Source organism: Nycticebus coucang, chromosome 13, assembly GCF_027406575.1.
Source record: "Nycticebus coucang isolate mNycCou1 chromosome 13, mNycCou1.pri, whole genome shotgun sequence".
Lineage (NCBI taxonomy): Eukaryota > Metazoa > Chordata > Mammalia > Primates > Lorisidae > Nycticebus > Nycticebus coucang.
Genome location: NC_069792.1, coordinates 53,363,913 through 53,379,665, shown reverse-complemented (window position 1 = coordinate 53,379,665; position 15,753 = coordinate 53,363,913). Strand labels below are relative to the sequence as shown.

Below are 15,753 nucleotides of genomic sequence, written 5' to 3'. Positions count from 1 at the left end.
TTATAGCAAAAAAGGAAAGAGACTCTAAACTGCACACCCTAAATTAAGAAGAGAATAAAGGCAAAAGGCTGTGTTTTCTCTCAAATTTGACAATAAGGAATGCTACTACCAGAATTAATTAATGGACATTTTGGATGGCCAAGCTGAATTCTTTTGACAAAAATAAGTATCCCACCTGATATTACTAGGATTCATGACTGGTTCATTGTAAGAGTTCTAAATATTCTAGATATTAACTTAATTTTCAAGGAATATCAGTAACTTGTTCTATATTATCATTAGCCTAAGCAGCTTTCAAAAAGCATATAACAATGGTGAAAACTCAGAAGCAGGAAGTATAGTCAAAGAGTGAAAAATTCATAACTTTTCTGGACAATGATCTAGGCAAAGACTTCATGACTAAGACCTCAAAATACAGGCAACTAAACCAAAAAGAAACAAATGGAAATTAATTAAACTGAAAAGCTTCTGTAGAAAAAAAGAAATAACACAATAAAAAGACAACCTACAGAGTGGGAGAAAAAAGTTGCAAACTATGCATCCAAGAGTGAATTAATATCAAGTTACAAGGAACTCAAACAACTCATCAACAACAATAACAATAATTGCATCAATAATAAGGCAAAGGATATGAATACACATTTTTTCAAAAGAAGACATACAAATGGCCAACAGGCATGTAAAATAATGCTCAACATCGTTAACGTCACAGAAATAAAAATTAAAACCACAATGAGATATCATCTTACACTAGTCAGAATGGCTATTATTAAATACTATTATTAAAAAGACAATAACAGATGTTGACAAGAATGCAAAGAAAAGGGAACTTTGAAACACTGTTGGTAAGAATGTAAATTAGGACAACCTCTATGGAAAACAGTATGGAGATTTCTCAAAGAACTAAAAATAGAACTATTATTTGGTTCAGCAATCCTACCACTAGCTACCTACCCAAAGGAAAATAAAACCATTATATCGAAAACCTACTTGCACTCATATGTTTATAACAACACTTTTCACAATAGCAAATGTTAGAATCAATGTAAGCATCCATCTGTGGAGGATGATACGGCACATTTTCTTTTCACAACAGAACATCATTTAGCCATCAAAGTAATAATGCAACAATACGGATGGAACTGGAAGCTGTTATCTTAAGAAAAATAAGTCAAAGAAAGACAAAAACGACAAGTTCTTACTTATAAATGGGAGCTGGATAAAGTGCACACATGAGCATGGAAGGATGAACAGTGGAGAGTCAGGAGAGTGAGGGGGTGGGATAAGGGTGGATGATAAGAAGCTATTCAGAGGGTACAATGTACATTATTTTGGTGACGGATGTTCTAAATGCCCTGAGTTCACCACTAAGCAATCTATGCATGAAATGAAATTACTCCTGTACTCCCAAGATTATACAAATAAAAAATATGCAAAGATTGAAAAATCCCCAAGAGTGTTAGAACCTTTGACCTGATGGCCAAGAATATTCCTCCACAATGTTCTCTGCCCTATCTTTGCTGAACTTAGTTTTGCTTCTTCACACACAGCTTAAATGATACAGGACCAAGTTGAGATTCACATCCTCACCATCAGATTCTCTCAGCCTAAATACACCAAAGCATACTTTGGCAATATTCCACCATAACCTATGCACAACACAAGATTCATTTCTTAATCTAATAATGCTTAGAACACCAAAATTTCTGACATAGAAATATTAATATCCATTTTGAAACCTTGGCAAAGAGCTCAAACACCATTTGTACCTAATAGCCTAATCGTGAAGAGCTCTGTGACACTGAAAAACAAGTCACTTTCTTTTTTTTTCATTTCTCTTCAATGCAAAGCATAGCAACTTCAAAAAATTAAGTAATGTTGAATTTAAAGCCAGCAGTCTAAAAATTATTCCTAAAACTGATTCCTTTTTACTGTGAGAGCTCATCAAAGACCTCCAAAATTCTCACAGTGTTTGACCTATAAGACCAAGATAAAGTAGCTTGCAGTTTTTATCTCATAAGAAAACAAAATGGAAAACACATATACACACACAAACACACATGCAAAAAAAAAAACATTTTAATATAGCATTTCATTCACATTGCCTCTGGACAGACAAGCTGACAGCCCAGTGCCATTCCCACATCAAGATGCCCTGATTCTTAACACAAGTAGTGAAAAGAAAGATAATTCTTTGTGCATGCAGAAATGACTAAAGATACCAAGTTGTAAACTGCAGTCATTTCCTTACACTGCACACACGCAGAAGAGCAAGCTGGTCCCAGGGGTGCAGTCAAGACAGAAGCCATCATGGAATTGGTTCTATCTTATAGACCTAGTGTCACCAAAAGTCTGAAGTCTCAGGCAGTCAGCTGATAGCTTATAGCTACTTTGGTCTGCTTTTGTTTGAGCTGGAGTTTGGAATTATGTTGCTTCCAGGCCCAGTTCCAGTGTTCTTGTTTGGGTTTTAAGCTTTCTTATAATAAATGAATCACTGAGCCGGATATTACCTAAGAAACAAAATTTTAGAAACAGCCTCCAGCTCTGTGTTGCCAATTATGTCTTTATTAAAGATTTTACCACCTCATCAGAGAAATACACATTTAAACCAGTGATGTAATTTTTCACATATCAAATTGGCATTTTTAAAAAAAAATAGTAATAACCAGAGTGGGTACCACTTTTCGGGTTGAAATTTGGCAAAGATATTATGCCCTTTTGACCTGGTAGTTCCATTACTAGGAATGCACCCTAAGGCAATAATCAGTGATGCAGACAGTAGTATACAGATCAAGGGGATCCGTATAATAAGGAAACACCAGAAGCCATCTCAAGAACAGGGATTAGATCAATACATTATTGTACATCCATCTTTCGAAACACTTTCAGCCATTAATATTCAAGAAAATTAAGGATAGCAACATACTGCTTATAAAACATTAATATAATTTAGTACACAGCAATGCATAAAATAAGGTAAAATAAATTCGATGGTAATCAAATAAATTTGATAATAAAATTTGGTAATAAAATAAATTTGATTACCATCAAATTTATTAATAAAACATTCTTTTTAATAAACTTCCAGTACAATGAAAGCTCCTAAGCAGTCATAGATGTGAGGTCAACTTCAAAATGAAATGAAAAAAGCACAATGGAGTGTTTTTAGGGAAATATGTCTAAACTAGCCAGATGCTCCTCTCAGCTATTATCTTGCTGAGTCTCTAGCCACCAATTTTGAACAGACCTCTGATTCAACTCATACCAGGGCTTACAAAAGAGAAAGAACATAGTAGAGTACAGCAGAAGATTAAACTGAGCCACAATCCCAGCAGGTGGTTCCCATTAGAAATTGATGACATATCTGGCTCACAAAAAGTTCAAGATATTTATAACTAATTGTGCCCCCAAATTCTACTGTATTCAATTTTTTGTTATAAGGAATTGTTTCCAAAATAGAGTAAATATTATTTGTTAAGCTCATTTCACATACTAAATGACATTTTTTTAATCCTGTAAGACTGAATTTAAGACTAAGTTGCTCTAATATAAAAAAATTCAGTATTATAATTAACCAAATTCTACTTTTTAAAATATATATGCCCAAAATACATAAACAAGTTCACAAGCAAAACTCACATGAAAGAATCCAAGTGGTCCAGATATATATGGCATTTTCATTCCCAAGAGAAACTTGACTTGCGACGTCAGGACGTGGGTGGCAGCCCCAGTGGTCATTGCACTGATCACGGGCTCTGTGAGCAGGAAAGTGGCACTGCCTAGCTGCAGCACAAACATGGCCACCTGGGAAGGCAGAGTGAGAGTCAGATGCCACGTGCAGATGACAGCTGCCAATGTCCTAAAGGGATCAGTATCTGACACATTTTCATTTTCCTTTTACAGAGACATAAAGAGCCAATGTATAATGGGTTTCTTAAATTTTCTATAGTCTCTATCTTGAGTTTTCTTGAGAACATTATCAAGACTTTTCAAATGTTAATAGGTACAATGGAAGTGCCTCAGTTAAAATTAACACAATATTTTTTTTCTGAATATTGACTTTTCTGTTTTAATCTTTTCCTAATTCTACATGTTACCAAAAAAGGTAAATATAGTCAAACCAGTTAATATCTTAGTCTACATAGAAAAAAATAAAATTTGCATTGCCATATTTATGATTTTTTTAAAATAAAAGGATATGATTTACTGCTTTACACCCTTTAAGAATAAAACTTCAAAATTAACGAGGAGAGAAAGCCATTCCTTGAGTTTCTCCCAGGTTCTGAGAAATGTGATCATACTATTTGACTAGATACTCTGTCAAGTATTCCCAAAGGCTAATATTAAAAAAAAAAAAAAAAAACGGTGGGGGACTTATTTGTGTATGAGGAATAGCAAAACACAGATAGGGTAAATAAATATATTCTTAGAAAGACTAGAAGTCAGTATAAAAAGCATTTGTTTAAACATTTTCTTGTTATTCTAGCATCACCCTCCCTCCCAAATCATTTCATGACTAAACAAAATCATTAAATCTGAGTAGAAGTTGTGCATTGAGCTCTGCTGGGCAAAAGAGGGCAGAAAGAATCAAAGCTCTCTAAGTCAATACTTGAGTGATTAGTGTTCTTCCTTTGCAAGAGAGACACTTTGCAGAAGATGGCCCACTCTTTCACTTAATACAATTGTGTGATCTTAGTCATAAAACTGAAAAAGCAAAAGTACTATTTTGAAAAGAATGATTCATGAGTATCCACACTGGAAAGGGAGAAAAGTAGGTCATGCTGATATAAACTCTTAATGTGTTAATTATAATATTTAGGTCAGATCTTAACATTCTTGCTGGAAAATGAGATTATTAAATAAATCAAGAGGGAAGAATAGCGATCAGATTTGCTTTCATCAAAGGGTCACGGTGATGAAAATGAGAAGTATACAGTGCTATCTTATTCCACCAGAGCATACACTACAAAATATATCATTTGTACATTCTGATGATATTATAACACCTCTTGGCAAAAGCAATGATGCTCTGAACTTGTATCAGAGTTTCCAGGCCTCAAATCTGTAAGCCTCGATTCTGATCCAGGTTGTACCACATTCTACCTTTGTGACTATGGAAAATCTACTGAAATTCTCCAAGCCTCATGGTAATACCAATTATTAGAGTGATGTCTGTCCTAGCTTTTAGAGTTGTTATAAGGTGGATATGAAATAATATATGCAAAGGCTTTGAAATCTGTAAAATATGAAACTTATGTGATGTAGCAGGAACATTATGGGGTATCATGCATATGTACCCAGGATGAGAAACCAGCCATCAGTTTTTAAAATGTAGAAAGGGCCCATACCACATTTTCCAGCTCTGTAAAAACTTGAACAATTCTATCAGTGCAGAAAGAAAGAAAGATGAATTGTTTGTGGCTTAGCAGCCACCTTTTATCCAATGTATAATAAAGAAAAGAATATGGGTTGCCAATGTAGAAATCAGGAAATGTTACTACCAACATGGGAAGCTAGAGCAGCAGCTGCTGCTGCAAACATGTTTTTCAGAAACTATGTGTCAGTTTGTCAGAGTAGAAATGTTTCCAGGGAAATACCCAAGCAATGAATTGTATTGGTACAACAGGAACACAGTGATCTTTTTGGCAATTCTTGATTTGTAGTCTGTTGATTTTCATCCTGAAAATACAATCAGTTAAGAAAAACATTGAACCACTTATTCTCAAGTATCTCTTTGCTAGTAAGTTAGTTCCAGTGTATGGCATTAATTTACAGGCCATGAGGATGAAATTAGCATAGTTATTATTGGGGTTCGATGAAAGCCAGAGACCTGGATACTCATTTCAGCTAAATTCAACATACAAGAAATTCAAATAAAAAGACTTGATGAAATCAAATTCATGAATTATGAAATCTGTTTGCATACACGAAATTTAATGCAAAATTGGAATGTTAGAAAATATATATATCTGTACCCCAAGTAATCTTATCTTCAATTATTTTGAAAAGCAAACTTTTGGAAGGTTCTTATATAGACCCACACCATTTTATCTTCTGTTTTCCATTTGTTCCCAAATTCCAGTGCCTACTTAGATGTTTTAAAAGAGGATATCCCATCTCCAACTTTTCTTATTTGTTACAAGATGGGATTTATTTATTTATTTCGAGACAGAGCCTCACTATGTCACCCTTGGTACAGTGCTATGGCGTCACAGCTCACAGCAACCTCAAACTCTTGGGCTTAAGCCATTCTCTTGTCTCAGCCTCCCAAGTAGCTGGGACTACAGGTGCCTGCCACAATGCCTGGCTATTTTTTTGTTGCAATTGTTTAGCTGGCCCAGGCCGGGTTTGAACCTGCCACCCTCAGTGGCCTACTTAGAAGCACTGGAATTTTAGAAACAAATGATTTGCCATGCCTGAGAAACAAAGGTCACCTAACCTCAAGTGATCACCAACCACCTCCAGGTATATCATTATCTTCTGGTAGCAACTTTTTGTCACTTCCACAGCCTAAAAGTGCAACAGAAGTGTCCAGAAAAGTACGAGGTATAAAAAGAGTTTGACCACTTAAATAAAGGAACCCAGCTTGGTGCCCATTGCACAGTGGTTACGATGCCCACCACATACACTGAGAGTGGTAGGTTCGAACCAGGCCTGAGCCAGCTAAACAATTGCAACAAAAAAGTAGCCGACTGTTGTGGTGGGCGCCTGTAGTCCCAGCTACTTGGGAGGCTGAGGCAAGAGAATCGCTTAAGCCCAAGAGTTTGAGGTTGCTGTGAGCTGTGACGCCATAGCACTGTACCAAGGGTGACACAGTGAGGCTCAGTCTCAAAATAAATAAATAAATCCCATCTTGTAACAAATAAGAAAAGTTGGAGATGGGATATCCTCTTTTAAAACATCCAAAGACTCACAATACTTTTGCCATATTCTGCTTGTACACATTTTTATACTTTTTTTTTTTTTAATCATTGATTTTTTTTTTTTTTTATTGTTGGGGATTCATTGAGGGTACAATAAGCCAGGTTACACTGATTGCAATTGTTAGGTAAAGTCCCTCTTGCAATCATGTCTTGCCCCCATAAAGTGTGACACACACTAAGGCCCCACCCCCCTCCCTCCATCCCTCTTTCTGCTTCCCCCCCATAACCTTAATTGTCATTAATTGTCCTCATATCAAAATTGAGTACATAGGATTCATGCTTCTCCATTCTTGTGATGCTTTACTAAGAATAATGTCTTCCACTTCCATCCAGGTTAATATGAAGGATGTAAAGTCTCCATTTTTTTTAATGGCTGAATAGTATTCCATGGTATACATATACCACAGCTTGTTAATCCATTTCTGGGTTGGTGGGCATTTAGGCTGTTTCCACATTTTGGCGATTGTAAATTGAGCTGCAATAAACAGTCTAGTACAAGTGTCCTTATGATAAAAGGATTTTTTTCCTTCTGGGCAGATGCCCAGTAATGGGATTGCAGGATCAAATGGGAGGTCTAGCTTGAGTGCTTTGAGGTTTCTTTTTCTTTTTATTTATTTATTTATTTATTTATTTTTATTAAACCATAGCTGTGTACATTAGTATGATCGTGGGACACCATACTCTTGGTTCATAGATTGTTTGACACATTTTCATCACATTAGTTAACATAGCTTTTGTAGCATTTTCTTAGTTATTTTGCTAAGACCTTTACATTCCACATTTACTAGGATTCACATATACCCTTGTAAGATGCACCGCAGGTGTAATCTCATTAATCTCCCTCCTTCCCCCTCCCTCCCCCCTCCCTCCCCTCCCTTTCCTCTTTCTCCCTATTTTTAGGTTGTAACTGGGTTATAGCTTTCATGTGAAGGTCCTACATTAGTTTCATAATAAGGGTGAGTACATTGGGTACTTTTTCTTCCATTCTTGAGACACTTTACTAAGAAGAATATGTTCCAGCTCCATCCATGTAAACATAAAAGAGGTAAACTCTCCATCTTTCTTTAAGGCTGCATAATAGTCCATGGTGTACATATATCACAATTTATTAATCCATTCATGGATCGATGGGCACTTGGGCTTTTTCCATGACTTAGCAATTATGAATAGGATTGCAATAAATATTCTGATACAAATATCTTTGTTATGGTGTGATTTTTGGTCTTCTGGGTATATGCTTTCAAAAAATCCTTCCATCAAGGGATAAATCTTCAAAACAGAGAATTCTTTTTTTTTTTTTTTTGTAGAGACAGAGTCTCACTTTATGGCCCTCTGTAGAGTGCCGTGGCCTCACACAGCTCACAGCAACCTCCAACTCCTGGGCTTAAGCGATTCTCTTGCCTCAGCCTCCCGAGCAGCTCGCCACAACGCCCGGCTATTTTTTGGTTGCAGTTTGGCCGGGGCTAGGCTTGAACCCACCACCCTCGGTATATGGGGCCGGCACCTTACCCACTGAGCCACAGGCGCCGCCCTCAAACAGAGAATTCTTGAAAGGTCAACAAGTCCCTTAAGACCTCATTTCTGATATAAACTATTGGGTATGTGAAGGATGATTGCAAACATGTGAGATTTAACCAAGCAGAAACTACTCTTTCTAGATAACAACTTTATCCATAACCCAAGACAATGGCAGATATCTTAACTAGGAGCAGAAGGAAGGGAAGAAGTATGGAAGGAAGGGGAAGGGGTAGGGAGAAGGGAGAGAAGAGATTTAAAAATTCCCTCTTTCCCAGCATCCAGATTTCAATAGTTTATTCACATTGAAATTAAGGACCTGACATATAGGGACCGACAACTCATTTTGAAGGCAGCAACTGTGCAAGAAACACAAACTTTTCAAGAGGGACCCATAGATTATGTTTATCTTTAGCCTTAAGTACATAAGAATGGGGGTCCTTTAGCTTTGCATATAAGAATGGGGGTCCTTCTAGACTATTTTGCTTAGAAGGCTCAGTATTTAAATTTTATACCAATATCAAGAATTTTTTAAAGATAATAAATTAATAAATAGCCACATCAGCTCCTTTTACTAATAATATAGATGATAATAATTCTGTTCTAGCTTGCCAACTCCCAAAACTTGGCTATGCAACATTTTATGAGAAAATGAATTCTGCACAATGTGTTTCAGCTATTTGGAGAAATGCTGATGTTCTTAGTTAACGTTGGGAACCTCTGACATGCATTATCAAGGTTCACTAGCATGATACTATTTGGTAATGCTTATATAAATCCCACGTGTTCTGCACAAATTGAATGTATCTCAGATTTCAAGCCATATTTTGGAAGTAGCCTTCAAATAAGTTTTAAAAAAAAAAAGTACATGGAAAACAATTATATTACCCAAGCGGATGGAACATAGCAGGAAATTCAGGTTATGTTGGTTTGTCTGCAATGTGCTATTACACTAAAACTAATTATTTATTTGTCCATCCAATGAATATTTATTGACTACCCAGTAGAGGCTAGGCACAGCATTGTTGCAGATATAGTTCACGTCTTAAAGGCTTATATAAAGTGAGGTAAAACAATGATGTTGGGAAAGGGGAATGTTAACTGGGGCCATAAAGAAGAATAATATGAGCAATTGTCAGATAAAGTCTGAGAAGCTATTCAAATGAGGCCTGAAAAGTAAAGAGCCCTGTGGTGTTTTCTGAGCAGCATATGCTGGTTTGGGGGAAAGAGTTAAATTGATTATGACATTAGGAAAACAAGTGAATGCTACATAGAGATATGGCAGAAAAAAGTATGTCCATGACAAGAAGACTTGAGAGAAAATTAGCAAAAAACCTATGAAGTTACATGTTGTGAAATTCAGAATATAAAACCTTCTTCCATACTATTTAGTGATAAAAAGAAATGAGGAGCTATCGAACCATGCAAAGACATGGATAAATCTAATGTGCATATTGAAAGAAGACACATTGAAAAGGCTATTTGATCCCATTGAAATGAAATTCTAGAAAAGATAAAGCTATAGAGATAGTAATCATGTCAGTAGTTTCCAGGAATTTGGGAATGAAGAAATGTATAGAAGTAAAAGGATTATTAGGATGGGGAAACTATTCCATATGATTCTGTAATGGTGAATATGAGACACTATGCATTTGTCAAACTCCACAGATCTTACAGCACAAGTGAACGTTAATATATGTGCAAATTTTAAGACATTATTTAAGAGGGAATCCCAAGTGACCCTGAATAGCCAAAACACTCTTGAAAAGGAAAAATAAAGCTGAAAAACTCACACTTCCTGATTTTTTTTTTTGCAGTTTTTTTTTTTTTTCTTTTTTGCTCAGGACTGGGTTTGAACCTGCCACCCTCAGTATATGGGGCTGGCACCCTACTCCTTGAGCCACAGGCACTGCCCCACACTTCCTGATTTTAAAACTTATGACAAAGCTATAGTAATCAAAACAGTATTGGAATGCCATAAGAACAGGTATATAGACTAATGGAATAGAATACCTGGAAATAAACTTTCACCCATTTGGTCAAACTATCTGACAAAGTTGAAAGACTATTCAATGGAGGAAAGGATATGCTTTTCAACAAATGTTGCTGGGGAAACTGGATATCAAAGTGCAAAATAACGAAGACAGAACCTTAACATGTTTACAAAAAGTAATTCAAAATGGATAGAAGACCTAAAACTATAAAACTCTTAGAAGAAAATATAGGTAAAAGTTTCATGAATTGGATTTGGCAATGATTTCTTGTCTGTGCCACCAAAGGCACAGGGAACAACAACAACAACAAAAATAGGCACATTGTACTCCATAAAAATGTGCATCAAAGTACCCTATCAAAATAATGAGAAAAGACAACTCACAGAATGGTAGAAAATATTTACAAATCTTATATCTGATAAGGTATTAGTATCCAGAATACATAGAGAACTCCAAAGACTCAGCAAAATATATCAAATAAATGTATTCAAAAATAGGTGAGAAATTTGTATAGATACTTCTCCAGTGAAGATATACCAATGGCCAATAACCACAAAAAAAGATGTTTGATATAACTAATAATTGGAGAAATGTAAATGAAAACTACAATAAGATATCACTTCATACCCATTAGTATGGCTACCATAAAATACATCCACACGCCCGCAAACACACAAAATATCAAGTTTGGGGTAGGATGTGGAAAAGTCACAACACGTATCCATTGTGAGTAGAAATGTAAAATAGTATATAGCCACCATAAAAAACAACATTATGGTTCCTCAGAAAATTAAAGGTAGTATTAATATATGATCCAGAAATTACACTTATAGGCATAAACCCAAAAGAATTAAAAGCAATATCTCAAAGAAATATTTGCACACCCTTATTCATGGCTGAATCATTCATACTAGCTAAAATGTGAAAGCCATCTAAGTGCTCATCAGTGGATACATGGATAAGCAAAATCTGGTGTATACAGACAATGAGACAGGAACCTTAAAAACAAGAAAATCCTGACATATGCTATGACAGGGGTGAAACCTATGGACAGTATGCTAAGTGAAATAAAACATTTACAAAAAGATAAATACTGTATGATTCCATTTGTAAGAGATACTTAAAGTAGTCAAAATAATACAGCAGCTGGAGGAAGGATGGAATGAGGAGTTATTGTGTAATGGGTATAAAGTTTCAGTTTTACAAGATGAAAAGAGTTATGAAAATGGATGGTGGTGATGATTGCACAACATTTTCATAACTGAAAGTATTTATTTAATACTACTAAACTAAATGCTTAAAATGATTAAGATGGTAAAATATAAGCTATGTGTATTTTTCCACATTTATGTATATAACTATGTATGTAAAATTAGATGTATATATAAATTATTTAGGAGGTCAGACGATTGCAGAATGTAATGTAGAATGTGATAAGGAATCTCATTTACAGCTGTTACTCTGTTTACTATTTTTAGAGTCTTTACAAGCTCTGCCTTTTCCATAGTGTCATTTGAATGGGATCATATAATATACAGACTTTTTAGACTGACTAAATGTATGAAACGGCCTCACTGAAGGATGTGCTGTGAAAATTTATTGACTTAAATAATTTTGGAAATGAGTAGAGTAGAGTCTGTAAGACTAAAAGAAAAAAAAAAAACACGGTAGTCTAGATGATAAAGTCTTTTGCCCCTTGGGAAGTGGTTAACAAATCTGAAACCACTATACATGTATACTGGAATTGCAAAATTAAGCAAGTGGATGGTGGATGGTGGGAATCAGGTTTTCACTGTGGAGGGGGAGATTACAGACAAGCAAAACAAGAAGGCCAGAATGATCACTGTGGTAATAAATTAGAGTTAGAGACATCAGTATGAACTCATGTTTAGCTTAATATAGGTATAAAGGGATACACATAGAAATACATATAGATATAATTATGTATATAATTTAATATACACACATTTATTTCCTTGCTCTATTAGCTGGAGGGCCCTAAAAGCAACAAGTCCCCAGCTGCAATGAGCATGCCTTGCACCCAGATCTTGATTTCTAACACATTTCTCTAATAAAAAGAATCAAAGGTCCTCAGAGAAATAGCTGATTCTAAGACTGGGGCAGGGAATACGTAATATAAGCTTGGATCAGCTGGTAGTGCCAGAAAGTAGAGAAGTGTTAAGTAAAGGAATAAATAAATAAGGATATCAAGGACAGGCACAGAGCCAAAGGACAGAGCCCAATAACCAAAGCTGGGAGAATTTATAAAAAAGGAGTAAATATTGAATTGAACACAAAGAATAAAGTCGTTGAGTGCATACTAACACAAATGGTTAAATAAATAAACAGGGGAGAATATCCCATGCAGAATTCCCATAATTTATGCAACTACTTCCTACTCCTTAACTTCCCATTTGATATAACTTCCACTTCTTAAGAGTGGGCTATGCATAGTGACTTAGATTCCAAAGAATACAATAAGGAACAGGGGGAACTAAATCGAGTAATTTTACATTGGCAGAAACTTAACAAACACTACCTCAGCCAGGTGATCAAGTTAACACTAACAACTTAAGGCAGAATTCAGAGAGAAATAATTAGAAAACATTCCATAAAGATGGAGCGCCATGAGTTTAAAGCAGGACATCATGAGACATGTTCAGAGGAGACAGAGCTGCTAGTCTAGAAGGAGCAAAATTAGCCACAAGAGAGTAATAGAAAATAAAGCAAGAAATTTTTAAGTCAGAATACAAAGCACTGTACAAGGAGTGAAAAGAGAGTTTTGTAACAGTGAGTGACATCACTTTTCCATACATTTATTAAACACCTAATTTTGCCAAGAACTATGCTGCACACTGGCTCAAACATCAGAGCTGTGCTTTGGTAAGATTGAAACGATGATAGAATGTGGAACAAATGGCCATTTAATAGGAAGAGCTAAAAGAAAAAGGACAAAGCCACATGAAGTAGATGGAGCAGAAACGGAGGTACAGAAAGGAAACTAGTACTGATGGCTCAGTTGTCAAAATAATCTGTGTTTAGGAAACAAACACAGTCGATTTTTATTTGACTTTCATTTGTTGTGGAATTTATTGAGAATTTACTGGACTTCAGAATTGTTTTATGTGGAATTACATGGTTGAAGGAGGTAACATAATCTTTTCAGTTCTCAGAGTTTTCAAGAAAAAAACTGGCCTCTGACACAAGTGAAAGTCAGAACTGCTAGGGATGGACAGTTTGACTCTTCCGCCTTCATTTCTGCTCCAGTAAAAGATTGGAAGCATGAGATTATTAAAAGACACAATGAGTTAGGAGTTACAGGAGTAGCTGTATTTGTATAATCAGGTGTGGGGGTAATTGTAAGAGGTGGGAGATGTTATTGATTAGGTCTCCACATTTAAGCTGGATGGATCTAACAAGTTTTGGTCTAAAATACATAACCAAATTAGAAAAGTAAAAGTTTTATAACTCCTTGTTTATTAAGTAAGAATGCTGTGCTGTTATGATTTGAAAAGATACAGACATATTCTCTATCTTCTAGTATAAAGGATACAGGAGAAAGTAGTAAGTCTAAAAAGCTAAAAAAAAATTAAAAATTAAAATATAACTCAAGCTAATTTTGGTTATTAATGTTCTGATGCCACTAACATTTAACTGACCTTTATCCTCTTCAATTTAATCAACTCACATTTATTAAGTGCCAGCTGCTGGAATTACAGAGACAAACAGTCTTTGTTCTATAGAGACTCACAGTCTAGAAAAGAAGGAAAATGTGAAGAAACATCTCCTCGTAGAGTGAGAAGCCCTGTAATGACACAGGACACAGGCAGTGTCTTATGGGGACACATAGGAGGAATCACTGACAACCATGTCCAGAGGGATTGGGGAAGGTTTCCATGAGATGACGATGCTTCTGCTAAACCCTGGAGGACAAGGAGGAGTCATACGCATGGCTGAGAAAGGGCCTTGTAGGCCTAGAGATTGTCAGGCACACAGTTATGAAGCCAAGAACCTTGTCCTGCAACACGGCACCATCCCCATGCACCAGCTGCTGCTATTATTGAGAAGGTACAACATGGAAAAGAGCTAGCACAAAACCTGGCTTTAGAAATAACTAGGTTAAGCTTCCTTCTTTCCTTTCCCAATTTTAGCTTAGAAAGAAAGCCATGTAGCATGGCAGTTAAAAGAGTGCATATCAGAGTCCAGCACCTACTCTGCTAATTCCTAATCAGGAGATTCTTTTCAGTATCTTCACCTGCATAATGGAGAAAATACTATATTATTACTTATTTCATTAAATGTCAATGAGGATTAAATGTATGAATACATGTTAGTAAGCTTTGAATAGAGCTTGGCATATAATAAATATTATATGGGTAGGATAATAAATATTATATGAGGATTTTTTAATAATTTTAATAATATTATGATTCTAATTTTATTGTTTATTATTTCTTAGCTTTGCCAGGTACAAACACAGCGGGAGAGGTTTGGATTAAACAGAGTAATGACTTCCTGACTGTGGTGGTTGTAAAATAGTGAAACATTATCAAAATAGATTTTAAATCATCCTCCTCCTGCATTAAAAAAAAATAAAGTCAGTGATTTTTCTGGGCAGAGTATGATGTATTAAACAGGCAGGTTAAAGTAGTTTACATCTTAAGTTCTTCTGTATTCCCGATCCTCTTAATACACTCAAAAATATTTAGCATAAAACCAAAAGTTAAGTGAAAAATCTCCTATTTAGGTCTACAGTTGTTTTTTACCATCCTTGAAGACACAAGACCATGTGTTTCCAGAATGCGCTAGTGCAATAATACAAGGCTTTGTCACTAAACACCACACCTCTTGTCACTCTGTGCTTGTGCAATTGCCAAACAAAGGAGCCATATATCCTAATGCACTCCAGGGCAGAAATCTGTGCTGTGGTTGCTTCAGAATGTAAAAACTTGGGAAAATTTCCAGACTTAAATGGGCAGTGGACAATCCCAGATCCCTTTCAGTTCTCGGAAAAAGGAATGGGCAAAGTGCCCATCATGGACAATAATAAAAGCTACAAGGAGAAGAGAACAATATTAAATGTTTACTTCCTCAAGAGAAATGCTCCTTGATACTGGCATTTCAAAAGGTTCCACCTTGCCTTGCAATTAAAACCTCATCACTGTGAGTGTGCTAGCAATTCTCCTCCTGCTACTATCGGTTTTTAGCGTTTTAGTTTTTTTGCCTATAAAAGTTCTCTTTTTTCTTTTTCTGAAAAGTATCATTATTAACGGCACAAAATTTCTTTAGTTCCATTGAATGACTTTCTTTGCAAAATAAGA

At 35.6% G+C, this 15,753-nt stretch overlaps 1 protein-coding gene across 1 annotated transcript in view; it reads right to left on the bottom strand.

Moving 5' to 3' along the window:
* SLC26A7 (solute carrier family 26 member 7) overlaps positions 1 to 15,753 on the bottom strand; it is a 152,213-nt gene that overhangs the window by 70,345 nt on the left and 66,115 nt on the right. The window contains exon 4 of the mRNA XM_053558910.1: positions 3,640 to 3,804. Within this exon, the coding sequence (XP_053414885.1) occupies positions 3,640 to 3,804 (165 nt within the window). The remainder of the gene's footprint in view (positions 1 to 3,639; positions 3,805 to 15,753) is intronic.